Genomic DNA, 23,192 nt, shown 5'->3' with positions numbered 1-23,192 from the left:
CGCGTCTGTCAGCGCGTATCTCCGCCTCTCCCCTGCCCCTCTCAGTCTTCCTTCACTGCACTTCCTTCACTGCTAACGCTGCAGCCGTTAGCCCTTGCCTCCAGGAAGCAAAATCAGCGACCAAGTCTGCGACCAAGGTTTGCGGGGGGTGGGTTGGGGGGTCAGGGACCCCGTTCAGCACACATGCCCCTGCTATATATGAGAGCTGAAGCGAGATTTAGTCTCGCTTCAGTGTCTCTTTAAGAGTGGTAGTCTTTAAGGGGTTGAATAATTGTCAATGAAGAAATCACACAAAAAAAAGAACACTTAATACTGTATTACAAAAAACAATTGATGTCATTTTAGTTGCATTTGGTTCTTTAAAACGTCCTTGTAAGATATCATTCTGAACACAATTACAAATGTACACTAAATTCCCTAAAACACTTTACAGCATTGGGGGTTGAATAATTTTGAACACAACTGTACTTTATGAAGATAAAATTAGCCTCAGCTGGAAATGATTAGCCTGTGATTTGCCACCTCTAGTAGTTTCCCTGCTGACGCTCACTGATCTGTCTTGCTTGGATAGTTCTCTTACCTAGAATATACTGGCAGCTTGACTGATTGCCATATGTGATATCATTTAGTAGAATTTTAGCTTGTTATGGGAAATCTGTAGTGAGAGGTATGTAGAGGCTGATGAGTTAGCTAATACACAGTTCCATCCGAATTCTAAACGTCCGGCTTTGAAACCTAGTGGTGTAGTAGATTTTGTAGGCCCTTTTATTACGTATCCACTAGAGGGCAGTATGCCATTGCACAATGTCAAAGTAGTACTACGCAGTTCACAAGTAAAATATGGTTTCATTCAATTCCACAGTTTCAGCATTCTTGGCCGGTGTTTATCTTTATTTAAAAAAAAAATTTTCTTTTTTTTTGGGTGCATTATGTGGTTTCCTTTCAATGACTAAAGAATGGTTTGTCTTGTTGCAGAAGCTGAATTAAGGATTGCTTTGAACCTATACAGCCTCTTATGCTGTGCTGCTCTCTGCCTTATCTTACAATCACTTGTCACAGATGACACAGCTGCCAGCCTGCAGGAGGGTGATGTCAGCGGCTGATTCTGCACTGCACGCTTTTCTGAATAAACAGGCTGCAAACTCTGCCCATGTTCTGCATCAATGTGTGCCTTTGCAGCATGGCCACTTAAAGTGTAACGCAAGGGCATCCACAGACAGTGGTCTGGCTCCTATTTTTACTGATTTGGTTTTTGGGTAAAGCACAGTGTAATGCGTCAGTACAAGATGGCCGTGCAGAGTCAGCTGACTGACATCACCTCGGTGCTGAAGCTGGGGGACCGCCTTCTCGATCTGGTTGTGGTAGCAGATTAAGTAATGAGTAAAGAGAACGACTTCTGATTCTGAGGCACACAGGAGGCCCCTCCTCTTCCAGGTGTGGTGACTGCTTGGCTTATAGATTTCTGACTTGCACCCTTTTATTATCATGTGATGGGGAAATCACAATGGTGTTTTGCCTTTTTACGTTTTCGCCCTTTGCTGAAATTCATACATATGCTAATAACCTAAATAATGTTTTGCATTGTTCTGTGAAGACATTTTACATTTAAACATTTTAAGAAGAACCATGGGCCATGACATAGATTTCTTTGGAGGGTGGGCCTGGTAATGCCCAGTCCAGTACTTAGGTGGGTTATATAGGTGAAAAATAGGATGGGGATCTTTATACCTCATATATTAACTTTTTCATGTGCTTCTTTGACAAGTCTAAGGCCCCGTTCACACTGCACGCGTTTCCAGCCGCGTTTTGGAAACGCGTGCGGGGGGCTGACACGCACGACATCAGACAGTGCATAGAGTGCACTGTCTGATGTTCACACTGCATGCGTTCCGGACCTGTGCGGTCCGGGAACGCATGCTGCACACATTTTTTGCAAAAACGCGCGGCTGCCTCATTCACTTTTCAGTGATGGGATCAGCCACGCAACGCACACAAACGCGGATGGCGTGCGTTCGCATGCGTTACGTTCTGCACGCATGGCCATCAGCGTTTGTAATGTGAGCGGGGCCTCACCCTCTCATCCACTGCGCTTTTCCTTACTTACCCTAGCAGCCTTCCTAACCCTCCCTTCCTTTACCTTAACTGTCTACCTAACCCTTCCTACTCTGATCTTAAAGAGAAACTCCGACCAAAAATGTAACTTTATCCCAATCAGTAGCTGATGCCCCCTTTTACATGAGAAATCTATTCCTTTTCACAAACAGACCATCAGGGAGCGCTGTATGACTGATATTGTGGTGACACACACACACACACACACACACACACACACACACACACACACACACACACACACACACACACACACACACACACACACACACACACACGAAACCCCTCCCACAAGAAAAGTACGTACTTTTTTTTGGCAATTTCCTGTCTGTGAACCTTGTTGCGTTGTGGAAAATAGCTGTTACAGCGGTTTCCAACTGCCAAAAACCATGCAGCAGCTACATCACCTGCCAACAGTAATATGTTCACTGGAGTTCCTCTTTAACAGCTTCATTAACCCTTCATTCCCTGACCTTAAAGAGAACCTGTACTGAGTAAAAATATTTAAAATAAACACATGAGGTAACTTCAAATGAACATTACTGAGTTACCTAGCCATCAGTTCCTCTCAGAAGCTCACCATTTTCTTCTGACAATAATCCCATCTAGTTCTGACAATATTTTGTCAGATCTGAAATATATCAGTTGCTGTCAGTAAAATATCAGTTGCTGTCAGTTATAGCTGAGAGGAAAACAGATGTACCAGGTAATGTCCATGTTTCCCTATGGCTCAAGTGGGCGATGTTACAGTTTAACTGTGTGCTGACCAGAAAGCTGTTATGGGTAATGGCCATTTTCAAAATGGAGGACGGAAAATTCCCTTGATCATAGTGAACAAATAGGATGCGGGACAGGAGAAAGACACTGAGGAGTAGACTACATGGAAGGTAAGTATGACTTGTGTATGCTTATTTTGACTTTTATTTTCAGTACAGGTTTTCTTTAACTGCCTCCCTAATCCTTTCTTCCCTGACCTTAAAGAGAACCTGAACTGAAAATAAAAAGTCAAAATAACCAAACACAGGTCATACTTGTCTCCTGTGTAGTCTACTCATTAATCTCTTCCTTCTCTCCTGCGTTTTGTTTGTCAACTATGAACGATGGAATTCTGTCCTCCATTTTGGAAATGGCCATTACCCCATAACCGCTTCCTGGTCAGCACACTGTTGATCTGTAATATCGCCCACTTGAGCCATAGGGAAGCATGGACATTACCTTGCATATTCAGTTGTAACTGACAGCAGCTGATAAATAATTGACAGCAACTTGTATATTTCAGTTCTGACAAAATATTGTCAGAACTGGATGAGAACACTGTAAGAAGAAAATGGTGAGCTTCTAATGGCTCGTACACACGGGGTACGGCCTTCGCCGCAACCACATGGCACGCGTGTGTTGCGGGGACAGGTTGCTTGTGTGTATGACACGCGCGCCCCGAACCGTCGCCAGGCGATTGACGTGTTCAATCGTTGGCTACAGCTGTCGCCAGTCCCGTGTGTGTATGCGGGCTAGCGACAGGAGACCTACGCTAGTGAATGGAGCATCCGGCCGGGGGATGCTCCATTCACAAACAGCTTCCGCCGCGTCTCTGCCTTTCTGGCGAGATGTGTGGACAGCTGTCGCCGGCAGGGAGCTATCGCTCCCTGGTCGCGTGCGCGCATGCAGCAGGGGACAATTGTTCCCCATGTATATGTAGCTTTAGAGGAACTGACAGTGAGGTAAGTATGTAATATTCATTTGCAGCTACATCATGTGTTTAATTTAAATAATTTTACTCAGTTCAGGTTCCCTTTAACTGCCTTCCATGACCTTAACCGCCTCCCTTCCCTGACTTTAATCGCCTTCTTAACCCTCCCTTACCATAACCGCCTTCCTAATCCTCCCTTCCTTTACCTTAGCTGCCTTCCTATCCTTTATTTCACTTACCTTATCCACTTCCCTAACCCTTCCTTCCCTGACCCCAACCCTCCTTACCCTGACCTGGTCCCTTATTACGTCCCCCCGCCCCTTTCCAATGCTATCGCTGAAAACCCTTTAAACAATGCTTAGACTTTGGTGATTCTAACTTTATTCCAGTAATGCCACCTAACCATTCCAAACAATTAAAATTGGAAATACTTAGTCATCAAGATTCCCCATCCAAATGGTTGAGTCCTCCACTTGTCTAGATTACCTGTTACTAAGTGGTCCTACAGTTAGCAGCGGAGTCTCTGTATTTGAGATGAAGTTTTTGTGGACTACTCTTTAGTTTATTGTTTGGCGGTTTTAATTTCGTTCTCGGCTAGGAAAGCACTCCTGTCTAGGTGTGACAGGCGTGACATTTCATCAGCACTGCAGATGATCCTATCAACATGGTTCCTATTTGCCAGAATTGGTGGAGTGAGTATTGATGATGTTGCCCATAGTGACCAGTCAGATAGTTCTTTATTTAATCATACAAAGACAGAATAGAAGGGGAATTTAGCAGGTTACTACAGGAAATAAGGACAGTTATTCCACCCTCACAGCCAAGCTTTGATTTTTCATATTTTAAATTGAAGGAATGTGTGCTGGAGGTAGTGAGAATTTGTTTTCTGGGGGGGGGGTTTGCCTTAAAGTGTACCCTAGGCGACATATGACATGATGAGATAATCATGTGTATGTATAGTGCAAAACGTATTATAATAATGCTTTTTTACTTTTTCATATTGCTGCCTGGAAGAGTTCGTTTTCAGGCATGCAAGTGACATCTTCTGCCTTGTAGTTTCCTTGTTGGGAATATAGTAAACCTCATTGATTAGCAAGTTTGCCTTCTTAAAACAGAAAGTATTTGAGATTATTCATGTTGGAGTGAGCTCTGAGATGTCCCATAATGCATCACTGCTGAATATGCAAATCACTTCTTGTCCCTGATAGCTAAACACTCCTCCAGAACCGCTGGAATGCAATAATGTATTGTTATTACAGAGCTGGATATTAACAAGCTGACACATCATTACATTCCAGCAGTTCTGGAGGTGTGTTTAGCTTTAAGGTACAACAAAGAGATGATTTGCATATTAAGGCAGTGATGCATTGTGGGGCACCTCAGAGCTCACTCCATCATGAATCATTGCAATTGCCTTTTGTTTTAAGAAAGTACATTTCTGTTCCTACATAGAATCCTTTAGGATTCTGTGGTGGGTGTGTCTAAGTACAGAGCAGGCATCAGGCTTGAGGAATTGCAGCTGGAAAGCACCAAATTCTTCCAGGACTCCCCAGCTTAGTGACTTCAGGGGAAGATTTCTGGTGTTGGCTTGGATGAGTATTAAACCCCCAGCTTGTCCATCATATGGCTCTGGGTAACAGATATCAGATTTGTATGTGAGGCATTATTCTGTTTCTACAGAGCAGCTAAAAAGGCAGCTGATGACAGTGAGGCCTCCATGTGACTCTTATCTTTTTCTCATCTAGAGGGCTAGGTGATTTAGAACTTTGTAGTGCATACAAATCTCCATCAGCAGTTGCCGCTATCCTATGCAGCTAACAACTGTAAGCCTAACAATAACCCCAATCAACTTGTCCCACCCCACTTTCACACTCCAGCACTCCTTATCCTCTCTGGCGTTATGATTATTTCCAGATTTAGGGTCTAAAAGCCGTACATTTTTTTTCACAAGCTTTTAGACCCAAAAAACAAGAGAGATCTGCAGACGCTCAGCCATATAACTCACTCAGCCAAGGGTTAACCACTCTGAGCTGTGGATTTCCATCACGAGCCTGACTCCGGGTTGCCGCTAAGGTTAAATGATATCCAAGCAAGCAATTCTATCTTATCTGGGGCTTCTTTCAGCCCCTAGAAGTCATTTGTGTTACTCGCCATAGCTCCGGTCCTCTCCGGGGTCCTGCTAGCCGCCTCTAAGCATTGCCGACCCCCGATGTGTCAGCGTCTTCTGCGCATGTCTGCATGAGAACGTTCCTATGCTGGGAGCATACTGCACCTGCGCAGCCCGCACATGCGCATAAGACACCGACCCATCGAGAGTTGGCGAAACTTAGGGGCTGCTAGCAGGACACCAGAGAAGACCAGAGCTGCAGTGACTTCTAGAGGCTGGAAGAAACCCCAAGTAAAGATAGATTTAATTGCTCGTCTCTGATATCCTTGTACAGTAGCATTTACCTGCTTCCAATGCGGGGTCTTGATTCCTCTTATCTGCACCATTGCTGCATACCTGCAAACAGCTCCCGCTGCATGTCACGTGACCTGCAGGAACACGCAGAAGACACACAGAGGTATGCATCCCTGCGTACAGCTGCAGTAAAGAGAAGAAGCGGCCGGCCTAATGCTGTAAGCAGGTAAATGATACACTGCTTAGCTGTGCTACTCTGACATGGGATGGAAGGGGGTGGGGGCAGGAGTGTCAGTTGTTGGGAAGGAAAGTGTTGAACTTGCTGTGGGGAGAGGTGAGGGGTACCTATACTTGGCCACACTTGCTTGGCGATGGAATGGAGGAGACCTGGGGAGGCTTTGTAGTTGCGCCTCTGCTATTGTCTTACACACCAGCACTAGCTTGGAAGCTTCATAATTTTTTTTTATTGTCGCCATCTACAAACTTCTATCAGGCAACTCTGTGCTTCAGCTCATAATGTGTCCAAACCATTTATCAAGACCCCACCATCTCCACCATTGTCATACAATAGGCTGGGCTGCCAGGCTTCATTTCCTGTCTTCCATCCCCCATGCTGTACTCTTTCCACTTCTCTTTCTCCCTGTAGGTGATCAGAAGAGGATGGCTGACCATCAACAACATCAGCATCATGAAGGGAGGCTCCAAGGAATATTGGTTTGTTCTCACAGCGGAGTCCTTATCCTGGTATAAAGATGAGGAGGTAAGTGGGACTGATGGAGGAGTGATTGTTTGTTTAACTTTAACTCTTTATTTTCCACGTAGAATTATCTTTATTTGCAAGATAATCTGAAAGCTGTACACCGGGCACATGTTAGAAACATATTAACAATGTTTCTAGCATGATGTACCTAAATCTGTCCTTATCGGTTTCCCATAACCCCCTGAACAGCTGGGTTGAGTGGTGGAGGGAAGATCATCCAAATCCCGGCGCAGTAAAGCTGCTGATTGGAGGAGAGGGTAGAGTATGCAAAGCAATGATCATGATGCCTGTTGATCATCCAATCAGCAGGTTGGGGCAGAAACTAAACTGTTATGGGAGAAGTGTGGAGGGGGTGGAGTTATTGAGCTGACATGCAGTGTGGCAAGGCGCTATGAATCACAAAAAAAATTAGACAAAATTTTATTATTTTCTCCAATTTTACTTATCGTGCTTTCAGTGATGTCACCAGGCAAAAAGAGTGAGTGGGGAAAACAGTGTTCTCGGCCAAGTTGATCTGCTGGGCTGATCACTGGCCAAGGCATGGGAGGGCATCTGCGGCCGCTGTACGTCCGCTAGATGCTCAGCAGAGGCGTTTCTTACTGGCTTTCTCAGCAGATTTTCATCTACCATGTGTACGAGGTAACCACACGCCTTGAGAAAGGAGGACCCTGCTAGGCCCCCGAAACAATGGTCGGTCATTTTCTTGTGGATATGTCAGCTCAATAAAAAGAGCATGATTTTTGGAAAATCTGGGAGTGCTGCTATATTTGATTACAGACTTGGCCTAGTGGTTTGCCTATACCACAATACCAAGCACCCAACTCCATATGGTGTGCTCAACCTCAACTTTCCATATCACTACCCCCCCCCCCCCCCCCCCACTATAAACACACACCTCTGTGCAGTGTAAAATCTCACCTGTCCAGCACCAAGCGCACTCATGCCCTGTGTGGTAGTGCTGAGAGCTGACAGCAGAGGGGGCTGGGAGTCGGGGCAGCGGGACAGGTGAGATTAAACACTACACGGGCACCTTGGGAGGCAGATGGCGTCGCTAGGCTGATTCTGGATAGATTGCAGTGTATGGCCAAGCAAAAGATATCTCTCTCCAATCAGATTTGACCAGAGAGAGAGATCTGCCCATATGTGGCTAGATGTGTAAGCACCTATAGTGTGCACCAGGCTAGAGGATAGGGTATATGGAATTCACTACAATTGAGAGTGGTGAATGGCGACCTGAGGAACTTCACGGGTGGTCCGCGAGATGCAAATAACACCAAGTTGATGCAGGATTCTGCAAATTTTCTGTGCAAATTCATGCAGCTTAAAAATGGTCCAATCAAATCCTTCCAAGGTGGTATTCTATTGGTCCATTTTCAAGCTGAATACATTTGTATAATTCTGTGTCAGCTCAGAATTATTTGCGTCTCATTGACCATTCCTAGTGCTCTATCTTGTAGCGATCCGGCTGACTGCAAAGTCATTAATATGGCAATTGTCTCAAAATGTCATTAGGACTTCCAGCTTCATAATTAGGCTCCTTACAATTTTTTTATAATACACTGATTGGACTTAGAGACTCTGAAGTCTCCTTAAAATCACCTTTTTATTTTAAAAACCTTTTAAGTATGTTTGCCTTAACTAAAACGCTGCATCCCCACGGCTGAAATCTAACTAAATCACTCCAAACTCCCCGGGGCACACTACGGGGAGCGCTTCCGTGAGAGGCAGAGCTTTCAGCTGCAGCTATGCCTCTCCACACGTCTATCAGCGCGTATCTCCGCCTCCGCCCGCCCCTCTCAGTTTTCCTTCACTGAGAGGGGCGGGGGAGAGGCGGAGATACGTGCTGATAGACGCGTGTGAGGCAGGGCTGCAGCTGAAAACTCTGCCTCTCACGGAAGCGCACAGGGCAGCAAAATCCACGACCAAGAAAGTCGTGGATTTTGCGAGGGGAGTTTGGAGGGATTTATTTAGATTTCAGCCGCTGGGATGCAGCGTTTTAGTTAGGGCAAACATACTTAATAGGTTTTTAAAATAAAAAGGTGATTTTAAAGGATACCAGATATGGCATGATGAGATAGACATGGGTATGTACAGTGCCAAGCACACAAGTAACTGCACTGTGTTCCTTTTTTTCTTTCTCTGCCTGAAAGAGTTAAATATCAGGTATGTAAGTGGCTGACTCAGTCCTGACTCAGACAGAAAGTGACTACAGTGTAATCCTCGCTGATAAGAAATTACCCTTTTTATCTCTTTCTTGCTCTCAGAAGCCATTTTCTGCTAGGAAAGTTTTTGGTTTTTTTTTATAATTGGAATTTCTTATCAGTGAGGGTCACACTGTAGTCACTTCCTGTCTGAGTCAGGACTGAGTCAGCCACTTACATACCTGATATTTAACTCTTTCAGGCAGAGAAGGAAAAAAAGGAACACAACATAGGTATTAGTGTGCTTGGCACTGTACTTAGCCATGTCTATCTCATTATGTCACACGTCACTTCGGGTATCCTTTAAGGAGGCTTCAGAGTCTCTTTAAGCAGATAAGAAAATACAGATGCACAGTTACTGTCACCTGAAACAATTAGTCATGGTTTTAAGTCACAGTTTAGGAATGATACTTGTACGGACACTCTGCTTGGCTAAGTACTAAATAGCCGGTTCTATTCTAATGGGAAGGGAATGAGTGGGAGGATGAGGGATCTACATAAGGAGTACGGTTGTAGTGATTGGGCGAGAGCAGGCCAATGTCTGCGACATCTGTATTTGCACTATATTCTGGCGTATTACCCAGAGTTAGTACAGTCAGTTTTATTCCACGCATATACTGGTGTTAAGTGAGCTTTAGTGTGTACTGCTTCCTGCTTCAGGTGTGCGCATTCAAAATATTCACTCTGTAAACGGGGATAAACACCTTAGCCCATATTCAAATCACTTTTTCTACTAGGAGACAATTTTTCATACTTTTTCAGCACTCTGCGATTAAAAACATAGATGAAAAGGTACTGCCATCATTATTTTGAGTATTCTGCTGTTTGTTAGTGTCTTAAAGAGTACCTGTAGTGAAAAAAGTGCCCCTAGTGTGTACTTGCCTTGCGAGGAGGAAGCCTTTGGATACTGAGGTCTCCCGATCCAGCGCTGCCCCCCCTTCCTGGATCATGCAGGCGCACTACGGCTTCCACTGCTGGGTCCCTCGAACAATGTGCACCTCACGCAGGTGGAGCAGCTGCTTTCTGCTCAGGCTCCGGTGGAAATAGCCGAACCCCATCAGGTCTGCTCTGCTGTGCAGGCGGCTCGCACCTACGCAGTGAATCGGCCCTGATCGGGCTCTTATATCCACCCGAGCTGCGAGCCCCTACTGCAAACCTGTCCTCGTGACTCCCAAACGGTGCATGGTTAGCAGGCAATCTCGCCTATGCACAGGTGGGGTAATTAGTGTCTCAACTACATGGAATCCACCTAGCTGAGACACTAATTACCCCACCTGTGCATAGGTAAGGTTGCCTGCTAACCATGCACCGTTGAAGAGTCACAAGGACAGGTTTGAGAAACCCTGGCCTAGGAGAAAACTTTGGAGAAAAAGTGAATTTGAATACAGGCCCTTGTCTCCTAAAATGAGGCTACAAATCAGCACACATATATTGTATTATTAATCAAAGCCATAGTAACATGTACAGTAGTTACAGTAAGTGATCTCATTCAAGAAATTCTTTTATTAAATGCATCATGGTGTTCTCTCTCGCATCTGTGAGGTTCTGCAGCTCCGGCACATCAACAAACTGGGCTTTGTAAAAATGGCAGTTTGATATTGGGGCAGAAGTTCCCCTTTAAGACAGCTTTAGAATGCGCTGCTCTGAGAAATTGGCGCGAACAGGCACGGCTTCAGACATCTGCCCGCCATGTGGCTGCCGTCCCGTCCATACAGGTCCTGTGGCTGTCCTCATCGGGCCGCTGTCCGTCCCAGTTTAACCAGTGTGTAGACTACTGTTCACTTTGTGTCCTACGAACACGTAGTCTGAACACTGGGCGAACGGGGTCAGGCTCTGAATCACGCAGTCCCAGCCGAGCGATGCTAGAGGAGAGAAAAATTCCTGGCCACTTCCTGTGCCTCCCCGAGCTGCAGAATAGTCATTTCTTTGTGCCCGTCCAACCGCCAGATGTGCGTCTGCCTTTGTTAGCAGAGTCCAGTCTTCAGACCAACTTTTACTAGTCCTCATCCACAACAAATTACACTGAGACTTTAACCCTATGCTTCACAGCTCTCTCCGAAACAGTCTTATTAAAGCAGAAGAAGCAACTAGAACTAGAAAGCTGTTACTTTATCATTCAGGCCACTTTTTGCTTAGGAGATGGAAAGCAGAACAGAGAAAACAGTTTTCCAGCAAACAAGGGGTTAAGTCTGGTTGCTAAGTGTAACATCTTCTGTACCCCCACTGGCTTTTCCCCCCACTGTGCATACTTAGCCTGGCTAGATAGGTCAGATATGATAAAAGGAACCAAAATCTTCCCCTTCTGCATATGCTACAACTCTTCACTACCTCATCAGCTCAGCTGGGTCTCAGAGGCTGATTTGTGAATCAGTTCAATAAAGACAGCTTTTTGACCTTTAACCGCTGTCTTTAGTGACTGCAAGCTTTCCCAGTTTATAAACCAAAGATAAATCAGCAGACGTATTGCAGCAGCTTTTCGGTTTCAGCGCCACTGACTGACTGCAGCTATTTATAAAGCGGGAAAAACACTTTAGTGCCTTAAAGAACTCCCCAATTTGCTTAATAAGTCTTACGAAAGCAACCCCCACCCTCTAAGTTGTGTCAGTTGTGGTCGTGGAGTTCTGTTTTACCATTAATGTGATTTGGATGAAGGAAACTGCTTAAGCTATGCCATTGGAATCAACTCTATATAATATATGAGCTTTCATGATGTGGTTACACACCCCCTGCTGTGTTAATTAATAGTTTTTTTTCCAGGCAGCTTAGCTTCACTTAGACTGCCCATGTCCTTAAAGGAGGAATATGAATATTCTATCTCTCCTGACATCTTTAGATAGATTTTCGGGTCTGCAGCTATCAATGGTTTAAATAAAAAATGTCTCATGTATTGAATGCCTATTCCAGTAACACTGCACAGAGTTCTCCTTTAATTTCTCAGCCACTCTGTAAAGGCAATAGTTACTGCTAAATATCTTACTTTTTTTTTTTTTTTTTTTTTTAAACGACAACCTGCCTGGATGAAGGCCAGATCTATAGATTTATCACTGTTACCAATAGCAGATCATGTAGAGATCGCTGGTTCACTGATTGGATTGTCGATCATTTCAGGAGTGACAAATTCTACAGCCATGGCTGAGAACTTTTATGAAGTACAGGGCTCTTCCCATCCACCTTAAACCTTTCCACTAACCCGATTCTTTCTGCCTGTAATTAGATCACTTTGATCACTATTAGCAGTAGTAAGGTTTTTTTTATTAAGGTGGGCTGCCCATAACCTGATCATCTCAGCCACTGCAATCATTATGGTCACTGCCAGCAGCAGTTGGAAATTCTGATGTTACTTTTTTTTCTTTCACCAAGGATATGAGGAGAGGTATTGCTGACTAAAATGATGAAAGTTGTGAAGGAAACAGCCTTGGGGAGCTTTGGTAGATCTTAAGAGAAAGATGGAGAGAATAATAAGACAATGAAGAGTAGACATTTGTAGTTATCGCTCACCTATTCCGGCCAGTCAGATGGGGACAGCAGCCAGCCATGGCTTTGTCAGGGATAAGTGTAGCATGCTGCGGATTTTACCTCACGCTCCAGGAACTGCAGATTTGTAGGTACAATTGTCGTTTTTTCCCGTCCTTGCTCTTTCTTCCACCTTTGTAAACAAAACCCAGACAGAGCATCCTATAGATGTTGGTTTAAACCCCATTAATGCACAACATGGAGCTGGACAAATTACCACAGAATTCGGGAGCTATTCTGTCCAATCCTTGTGCCACTCGGACATTTTGGAGGACAATTGGGAGAAATCCTCAGAAGTAAGGAGCCAGGTATCATTTTTTATAGAGCCATGGCTCCTGGGTTTTGTCCTAGTGTAACATGAGCCCATCACTGCGCTGGGGACTTGTGATGGTTTATAACTCTCCTGAATCTGTTTCCCAAAACCTGCAGTTCATTCATCCCAGGTCCTGGGACTCCTGAAATAGAGGAATTGTTTGCAGATCAGGAGAGCCCATGGTTTACCTCAGAGTATCTTATGCGCTGTGTCCTGCTGCTAATAACGCACAGCGAGGACCAGAAATCTTTGCAGTGGGATTTATCCCCCCTCAGCTGACTGCAGTGCTAGTCTCTCTATATGATATATGGAATCAAGCCAGTTATACTATTCCTGCTTTATAACTGGTCTACGGATTTGAGCTTTATCCCACCCCTGGTTTCTCCTCTAGATAGAGGCCAGCGCAAGCGGAGTACCTACCCTTAAGCTGAACTCCGGCTGTGGTCCTTTGCCGGGCTTTCCTAGATGGCTGCAGGACTGGATGAGGCACAGCAAGCCCTGGGATATCCAGGCTCCTGTGACGTGGCATTGAAATGCTCGCAGCCTCCGGAGCACATTTGTGGCTATACAGGAAGTGAGAGAGGAGGGGTTAAGAGGCCAGGGGGGGCTCTAGCATCCAGCAGCCTTCCATGTGGAAGAAGCATAGGCCTGGGCCAAAAAATCCTCCCAGACACTTAAACTGTTCCAGATGTTAGCCGTAACATAAGCTGCCTCGCATTAACTCTTCGTGCCCCTGGCTGGTCACCGCTACATTCCTGAGCGCCATCGCGGCGGCCATGATGCGAAAATGTTTTTTTTAATAACAAAAATACGTGTAATATCCATGATCTGTCATACCCATAATATCCTGTTTACTGCATATCATTGATTTGATGTGTTTATTACATTCTGGTGACATCATTTTATCCGACAGTCATTCATAAGGAATTGTAAGTGCCATGCGGATACTTTACTGCTGTAACTAAAAAAAAAAGTGGTACCTGTAGCAGTGAGCTTTCTGTATGATCACACGTCGCTGAGCTCTTCTGTGCCCCCTGCAGGAAAAAGAGAAGAAATACATGCTGCCTCTGGACAACCTGAAGATCCGAGATGTGGAGAAGGGATTCATGTCCACTAAGCACATCTTCGGCATTTTCAACACAGAGTCAAGGTGAGTGGTCGGCTCACAGGAAGGAATAGGCTGCAGCTAAAGTGTCAAGGGAACATGAAGTGAGAGTGATAAGGAGGCTGACATGAATTTCCTTTTAAATAATACACATTGGTCTCAATTCACTAAACTTATCTCCTGTCTTTAATAACTCTTCTAGAGTTGTTACCATGGTGATAAGGCATGTAGTATTCAGGAAACATTTTACCTCAGGCAAGCCTAAAGTTAACTCTTCTGTCTTTAAATTAACTCTCCAATCCTTAAAATAACTCCAGAGTTAAAGACAAGCTGTTAATTAGCTGCATGTGAAAATAACTACAGAGGAGGTAAATTAACTACAGAGGAGGTAACTTAAGGAATGAAGAGATAAGATAGCTCTCTCACTGTGTGGAGGTAAGTTTTCTCTTGCCTTATTATCTCTAGCATGATCTTAGTGAATTGAAGCCATTGCCTGGCTGACCTGCCGATCCTCTGCCTCTAACGCTGTACATACCTCACTTGATTGATGGACAGATCGACCATTATATAAATCCCTCTCCAGCAATTTAGAATACCAGTAGGTTTCATCTTAAATTCTATTGCAAACCATCCTGTTGCTGCTGGCCTGAGCACCGGAAAATCAAATCGGAAGGTCAATGTGGTCGCAATATCCAGTGATGTACTGGCACCTTTATACTTTAAGGCCTCTTTCCCACCAAGACGTTGCGTTTCAGGGGACGTTATGGTCGCATAACGTGCCCCTAACGCAACACGTGGTGGTGTTGAAGTTGGACGTCAGATTCAGCCGCGTTATGCGGCTCTCAAAGCAGCCGCTCCAGGATAGTGATGGGAAGTCCGCATCTTTTTAAGGATTCGGATCATTCGAATCGGATCATTGAAAAGATCCGGATCTTTGAACTGAATCATTTTACTAGGGAAGCAGATTGGGTGAAATGATTAGCAGGACAGGACTTTCCCTGCACTGTACATTCTGTATGTTCCTGTTTCTTCCAGACAGACATCCACTGTGAACCGAATCTTTCATCCTGATGATCCGGATGATTCGACTCACAAAAAAGATCCAGATCAAATGAACGATTCATTCATGATCCGGACAACACTACCAGTCCCACCACGAGTCACCACAGTGCAGTGAATATTAATTAGCCATGTGGCTAGTCACTGAGCATGTGCAAACAATCTAACGCAGCTCTATAGGGGTATAACGTACAGCATGCTGCACTTTCCTTTAACGTGCAGCGTTATACCCTAACACAAAGTGTGCACTGTGAGCAGCACATTGATTTTACAGTGCTGTGAGTTGGGCTGCATTACTGGCTGCTGTAACGTGGGACTTTAACGTCCCACTGTGAAACCAGCCTTAGCCATAGACACTGAACAAGCATGCAGACCAGACGTTTCTGAAAAAAAATCTGACTGGATTAGCTGCATGCTTGTTTCAGCCGCTACTACAGCCAAAGATATCAGCAGGATAGCCAGGCAACTGGCATAGAGCGCTGTTAAAACAGCGCAGGAGATATAGCTGGAAGCCGAATTATGTCTTTCCTCGACTATCCCCGGCGACCTGGAGGGAGAATAGTAATTAACACCGCCGGAAATTGGGCAGGAGCAGGGTAAGCCGTATATCGGCTTTATCCTGTTCCCAAATCTCCCCGGCGGTTATATCGTAGGTATGCAATAGTATTGTTTAAAAGGAAATAAAATATGGCAGCCTCCATATCCCCCTCACTTCAGGTTCCATTTAAAGGACTCCTACCACAGAAAATTGTAAAATGTAAAGGATACCAGAGCCCAAACACAGTTGAGAAATGGGGGGAGCAGGCATGTAGGGTGAGCTGTCCTGATGCTCGCCGCTTTCCCATTCTCCTTTGTGCACACTCGTTTAGCAGCAATTGCCGCGTGGCCCCGTCTTCTGGTCTGCCGGGAGCATTGCGGCTTTCTGGCCGGTCTGCATGCATGCTATAGCACGCAACCTCTGCCGGCATGCATACATCAGTACAGAACACACGGGGGCGCTCTCTGCGCACATGTGTGATGTCACATGAAAGTGCAGAGCGGGTCCTGACCAGGGGTTCCATACTGTGGTACACGTGACGGCAGAGGTTGCATGCTATGGCACGCATGCAGACCAGCCAGAAAGCCGAAATGCTCCCGCCCCCCCCCCCCCCCCCCCCCCCCCCCCCGTTAACTGTTTGGGCTCTGGTATCCTATGAAATACATAGATATAAAATGTACATTTCTCCCTGAAAGTAAGATGCTCTATTACCCTTTTCCCATGTTCTGTCACCTACAGTAAGTAGTAAAGAAGCTGCCCGGTATTGGACTAGTCCATCTCCTCATGGGGGTACCTCAGTATCTACTTTTATTTGCAAAACCACTCCCTGGAAAGGATCTATACAAAAATGTAAGCCAGCTCTTCTTCTTGCTGCACACTATTTTGGCATTTGGACTGACATGCGCAGTTCAGTTCACTAAATGCTCTTGTAAATATAAAAAAAAAGAGGAAATGGACCAGTCCAAATCCTAACAGAGCTATCTGCTCTCCACTATATGCAGCAAGTGACAGCGGCATAGGATAAAAGTAATTTATAGTTCATTGCACTCTGGGAGAAGTGTAAGTTTGTGTATGTATTTTATATTTTACTGTTTTTAGTAATGTCCTTTGAGACACTGAAGTGGAAAAAAAATTATATCATGAATTGTTTGTGTAGTACGGGTAATTACTAGAACATTGGTAGCAAAAAAATATTCTCATATTTTAATTTTCAGTTATACAGCTTTCTTTATAACATTGCATCATTCTCTAATATTTGCAGTTTACACACTACTCAGCATTCTAAATGTTTTTATAGAACAGTCCAGTGAACTTTTGACCTGTCCTGAATTGTTCTCTGCAAAAGAAAAACACAATACATTTGAGATAACCTAATCAGGAGTCAGAGCTCTCTGCAACTTTCAAAGTGGCAGAGCTCAATAGCTATTTGCATAGATAACTGGAGTTTAATGCTGGGCATAGACATAGTTTATGCGCCGGTATCGAGCCAGTGCGTTGATGCCGGCGCATCACCGCTCGTCCGCGCGGATCGATCCCCGCTTGTCCCGGCAGGCACTTCCTTATCAGCGTTTCATTTCTGCCATTGTCCGCCCGCGGGGATCGAGCGTGGTATCGTCCCGCCGTGGTGATCGGACAGGTTGAATATTATCAATCGAGCCATCAGCGGCTTGATTGATAATATAAAACGAACCGTCTATGCCCAGCATTACTCTTCCTGTACTGGAAACAATATTAGACTTATGACTTTGTTCCTAATGCTTTATTTCTTAGCTGTACTACACAACCAATTCATTATATCATTTTTTTTTCTTTTTGCTTCAGTTTCTCTTGAAAGTGTATTTGCAGTCTAAGAATTCAAGCAATGCTGCTTTCTATGTGGGCGGGATGAAATTCAGAAGCCTATTGTTACTATTGGAGGTTTTGTTTTATTTCTTGAAATTTTGTGCCCCTAAAGTGCTCAATGAATGCCTTTTCTCCACCTGCCTGTCAACTGTTTCTGCCTTTTTCTCCTTTGGGAAAGTGTAGAATCAGAGAGATGTATTGCTAGCTTTCACCTTTCAGTGTCATCACTAGTCTAAAGGTGCCCATACACTCGTCAGATTGGCAGCAGACAGATAAGAAATGCATCTGATGATCTATCTGATGCGTTTTTAGAACATTTTTTACCAGAATAGAATTCCAATAGATTTCAGTTTGAAATCTGTTGAAATTCGATCTGATGGCATTTTTTTGCCATCAGATTTCCATTAAGGCCAATGCAAACTGATAAGCAATCTCATCAGATCGACCTAAATTTTCCACCCTGCAAGTTCGATGGAAATCCATCGAAATCGATCGAAATCGGCCGTCGATCGGTCGATTGGCCAACCGATTTGCGATCGATCGATCGACCGCGATCGATCGGTCGGCCAGAAAATCGGCTGAGTGTATGGGCTGCTTAAAGGTGCATACACACATCATACAATCTTGATTGGCTAATTTTACCCCTTCCTTGTAGTATGAGAGCTTACCTACACACACTGCTCATCAGACTGCTGAAGATGCAACACTCAATGCAGTATAATGCTGATCGATCCCATGTTGCGTGCATCCTCCGCCTGTTCAACGAAAGTTTACTGCTATGACCAGTGACTTTTACTCCTATCCACACAGTGTTGAAAAAGCAATGGATTCACCCATTTTCTATGCTGTCTTTATATAGGAATGTGTATAAGGACCTGCGTCAGATAGAACTTGCTTGTGAGTCTCAAGAGGATGTGGACAGCTGGAAAGCCTCCTTCCTGCGAGCGGGGGTGTACCCTGAGAAAGACCAGGTAATATGGGAAGGGTCCTTCCTGCGAGCGGGGGTCTACCCTGAGAAAGACCAGGTAATATGGGAAGGGTCCTTCCTGCGAGCGGGGGTCTACCCTGAGAAAGACCAGGTAATATGGGAAGGGTCCTTCCTGCGAGCGGGGGTGTACCCTGAGAAAGACCAGGTAATATGGGAAGGGTCCTTCCTGCGAGCGGGGGTGTACCCTGAGAAAGACCAGGTGATATGGGAAGGGTCCTTCCTGCGAGCGGGGGTGTACCCTGAGAAAGACCAGGTAATATGGGAAGGGTCCTTCCTGCGAGCGGGGGTGTACCCTGAGAAAGACCAGGTAATATGGGAAGGGTCCTTCCTGCGAGCGGGGGTCTACCCTGAGAAAGACCAGGTAATATGGGAAGGGTCGTTCCTGCGAGCAGGGGTCTACCCTGAGAAAGACCAGGTAATATGGGAAGGGTCCTTCCTGCGAGCGGGGGTCTACCCTGAGAAAGACCAGGTAATATGGGAAGGGTCCTTCCTGCGAGCGGGGGTCTACCCTGAGAAAGACCAGGTAATATGGGAAGGGTCCTTCCTGCGAGCGGGGGTCTACCCTGAGAAAGACCAGGTAATATGGGAAGGGTCCTTCCTGCGAGCGGGGGTCTACCCTGAGAAAGACCAGGTAATATGGGAAGGGTCCTTCCTGCGAGCGGGGGTCTACCCTGAGAAAGACCAGGTAATATGGGAAGGGTCCTTCCTGCGAGCGGGGGTCTACCCTGAGAAAGACCAGGTAATATGGGAAGGGTCCTTCCTGCGAGCGGGGGTCTACCCTGAGAAAGACCAGGTAATATGGGAAGGGTCCTTCCTGCGAGCGGGGGTGTACCCTGAGAAAGACCAGGTACTATGGGAAGGGTCCTTTTTAATGAAAGAAAAAAATGGGCTAGTCCCTAGAGATTAATGAGATGCAAATTTCTCTTAGCATTCTAATTTAATGTAAATTAAATGCAACTTGAAATTGGATCAATTAGAATAACTTCCTGTCAATTTTTATTGGTTGAAGTTCAAGCTGCATAACGGTTCCATGAAGTTTGAATGCAAGGAGAAATTATTTGCATCTCCGCTAAGGTAGGAGCAGAGTGGTACCTGGTGTCTGTAATGCTGGGAATACACCATACAAATTTCTGTTAGATTTTTCTGTTAGATTTGTGTAAGAATGCATAATTAGATTATTTTCTGTAGAGAATGGTCATTATCTCTGGTGCATTGTCTTCTGGTTATTTCCTGCTGAGTAGAACAATGCCTAGTTGCTCGGCAGATAGATGGTAAAATAGATACATTTCCAACATGTTGAACTTTATCTATCTGGCAGGTAAATCTAAAGGTAGCCGTACACTGGTCGATTTGCCATCAGATTCGACCAACAGATAGATCCCTCTCTGATCAAATCTGATCAGAGAGGGATCGTATAGGCCCATACACACGTCGGATTTTAGCGAACGACCCGTCGTTTGAACGTTCGTCCGGACGTTTTCGCGTCAAATCCGACGTGTGTACAGACTATCGTTCGGGTGATAAGACTGGTTACCAACGATCCGCCGGGCGGATCGCTGGTAACCAGTCTTATCACCCGAACGATAGTCTGTGCACACGTTGGATTTGACGCGAAAACGTCCGAACAACGGAACGTTCAAACGACGGGTCGTTCGCTAAAATCCGACGTGTGTATGGGCCTTATGGCTGCCTTTACTGCAAACAGAATGTGAATCGATTTCAGCCTGAAACCGATTCACCATCTGCTGAGCGGAACACCCAACCCAAACTCCCCCCCCCCCCCCATTTATACATTACCCAAAGCCTGTTCACGAGCATCTTCTCCGCATCACGTCTTCCGCGTATAACTTTGTCACTCCAGTGACAGCGGAAGTTCAAATAGAGCGCCCTCTATTTGTACTTCAGCTGTCACTGCAGTGACACAGGAAGTTATACACGGATGCCGGGATGCTGAAGGTGATGCGGAGAAGATGCCAGCCGGGAGGTGATGCGGAGAAGATGCCGGGAGCCAGCTTCAGGTAATGTATACCTAGCGATGCGCTCCCTACCCACGGGCGATCGACGTTAATTTCCCGCACAGAGTGATCGACGGGACCGATCTATTTCGGGACGAAATCGATCGAAATTTAGCGTTTAGCTAAATACACACGGATACACACGTTGAGATTTCCAGTTCGATTCGGATTTCGATCATTTCTGCCGTCGATTTGGCATACTTAACATGCAAATCGATGGCAGAAACGATCGAAATACGAATCGAGCATGTTGGAAATAATTGAATTGATCCGTTCGATCCTGCGAATCGAACGGGAAATCTCAACGTGTGTATCCAGCATAAGACAACAAACTGACATATAGGCAGCAGGCGAGGAGTATTAAAGTGGACCTGACCTCTTGCACAGGACAAAAGGAAAACCTAGAGAAATGCTTCTTTATGTAGAGTTTAGCCTGTCTGATTCCCCCTCACCTGTGACTAATCACCAGTGTAATTTGATCTATCCCCTGTGTCAGCTGGCTGCCTCTGCAGATATCTAATTGGTAAACACAGGATGTTAACTATATGCCTGCTTCCATGAAAGCCGGAAGTGCACACTGCAGATTTATTGCAGGATTTGTATCAGCTGTAACAAAAAATGTTTTTTCTTTAAAGGTTTTATGCTGTTGCTTATCTTTTATGCAAAAGAAGTTTTGAGTTCAGGTCCACTTTAAGAGCTCACTTCACTGCTTGGATGTTTTTGCCCAATTGAGGTTTAGTAATTCAGTGTTGTTGAAATGCTTGTTAAATATTACCAATTGTAAAAAAGACAGTTTTGTCATGCCAGGATTGCTTCTTCTTTTACTTTAGGTACTCTTTAAGTCAACAAGGCTACAGCTTTCTGTTCTGCCCATTTTCAGAGTCGCATGTCCACTCTTGTTTGACCTACCCCCCAGTTTAATCTACAGCGGGCAGGAAGTTGGCTACAGTGCACTGACAAGCATATTTGTCTCATGCAAATTGCTATTTGGTCCTCCATACTCTTAAGAAATACTAGACCTCAATTCACTAAGATCATGCTGGAGATAAGGCAAGAGAAAACTTACCTCCACACAGTGAGAGAGTTTCTCTCTTCATTCCTTAAGTTACCTCCTCTGTAGTTAAGTTGCCTCCACGGTAGTTGGGTTGCCTCCACGGTAGTTGGGTTGCCTCCACGGTAGTTGGGTTGCCTCCACGGTAGTTGGGTTGCCTCCACGGTAGTTGGGTTGCCTCCACGGTAGTTGGGTTGCCTCCACGGTGGTTGGGCTGCCTCCACACGGTGGTTGGGCTGCCTCCACACGGTGGTTGGGCTGCCTCCACACGGTGGTTGGGCTGCCTCCACACGGTGGTTGGGCTGCCTCCACACGGTGGTTGGGCTGCCTCCACACGGTGGTTGGGCTGCCTCCACACGGTGGTTGGGCTGCCTCCACACGGTGGTTGGGCTGCCTCCACACGGTGGTTGGGCTGCCTCCACACGGTGGTTGGGCTGCCTCCACACGGTGGTTGGGCTGCCTCCACACGGTGGTTGGGCTGCCTCCACACGGTGGTTGGGCTGCCTCCACACGGTGGTTGGGCTGCCTCCACACGGTGGTTGGGCTGCCTCCACACGGTGGTTGGGCTGCCTCCACACGGTGGTTGGGCTGCCTCCACACGGTGGTTGGGCTGCCTCCACACGGTGGTGGGGCTGCCTCCACACGGTGGTGGGGCTGCCTCCACACGGTGGTGGGGCTGCCTCCACACGGTGGTGGGGCTGCCTCCACACGGTGGTGGGGCTGCCTCCACACGGTGGTTGGGCTGCCTCCACACGGTGGTGGGGCTGCCTCCACACGGTAGTTAATTTCACATGCAGTTAATGAACGGCCTGTCTTTAACTCTGGAGTTATTTTAAGGACTGAAGAGTTATTTTAAGGACTGAAGAGTTATTTTAAGGACTGAAGAGTTATTTTAAGGACTGAAGAGTTATTTTAAAGAGTAACTCCAGTGAAAATAATGTAGTAAAAAAGTGCTTCATTTTTTTACCATAATTATGTATAAATGATTTAGTCAGTGTTTGCTCATTGTGAAATCTTTTCTCTCCCAGATTCACATTCTGACATGTATTACATGGTGACATTTTTACTGTGGGCAGGTTATGTAGCTGTTTCTAGCTGTTCTGGCTTTAAGGGCTGGTGCACACCAAAACCCGCTAGCAGATCCGCAAAATGCTAGCAGATTTTTAAACGCTTTTTTTTATTTTTATGAGGCGTTTTGCTAGCGTTTTGCGGATTGCTGCTGCGGTTTTCAGTATAGTAGATTTCATATATTGTTACAGTAAAGCTGTTACTGAACAGCTTCTGTAACAAAAACGCCTGCAAAACCGCTCTGAAGTGCCGTTTTTCAGAGCGGTTTGCGTTTTTCCTATACTTAACATTGAGGCAGAAACGCATCCGAAATCCAAAAAATGCCTCACCCAGGCATTTTTCGTTTCTGCAAAACGCCTGCCGCTCTGGTGTGCACCACCCCATTGAGATACATTGACCAAGCAGATCCGCAGCCGCAAGCGGATCTGAAAACGCCCAAAAAGCCGCTCGGTGTGCACCAGCCCTCACAGACAGCTGTAAACAGCTATTTCCTGTCTGTGAACATTGTTCCATTGTGGCAGTTTGCCCAGAGTACCGCG

General features: G+C 45.6%; 1 protein-coding gene and 1 long non-coding RNA gene across 5 annotated transcripts in view; one reads left to right on the top strand and one right to left on the bottom strand.

Annotated features, from left to right (window-relative positions):
* The window catches only part of DNM2 (dynamin 2), a 237,259-nt gene that overhangs the window by 155,455 nt on the left and 58,612 nt on the right, over positions 1 to 23,192 (top strand). For all 4 annotated transcript variants that reach the window (XM_068274341.1, XM_068274342.1, XM_068274340.1 and 1 more), the window contains 3 exons: positions 6,847 to 6,960; positions 14,028 to 14,137; positions 18,391 to 18,502. In XM_068274341.1, the coding sequence (XP_068130442.1) occupies positions 6,847 to 6,960; positions 14,028 to 14,137; positions 18,391 to 18,502 (336 nt within the window). The remainder of the gene's footprint in view (positions 1 to 6,846; positions 6,961 to 14,027; positions 14,138 to 18,390; positions 18,503 to 23,192) is intronic.
* LOC137562722 (uncharacterized) lies at positions 6,642 to 13,540 on the bottom strand. The gene is made up of 3 exons (XR_011030175.1): positions 13,408 to 13,540; positions 12,660 to 12,807; positions 6,642 to 6,941 (listed from the first exon to the last, which is right to left on the bottom strand). It is a non-coding gene; the product is annotated as an uncharacterized lncRNA (long non-coding RNA).

The sequence above is a fragment of the Hyperolius riggenbachi genome, chromosome 3, assembly GCF_040937935.1.
Source record: "Hyperolius riggenbachi isolate aHypRig1 chromosome 3, aHypRig1.pri, whole genome shotgun sequence".
NCBI lineage: Eukaryota > Metazoa > Chordata > Amphibia > Anura > Hyperoliidae > Hyperolius > Hyperolius riggenbachi.
Note: the sequence above shows the minus strand (reverse complement) of the source record. Positions and strands in the feature narration are given on the sequence as shown.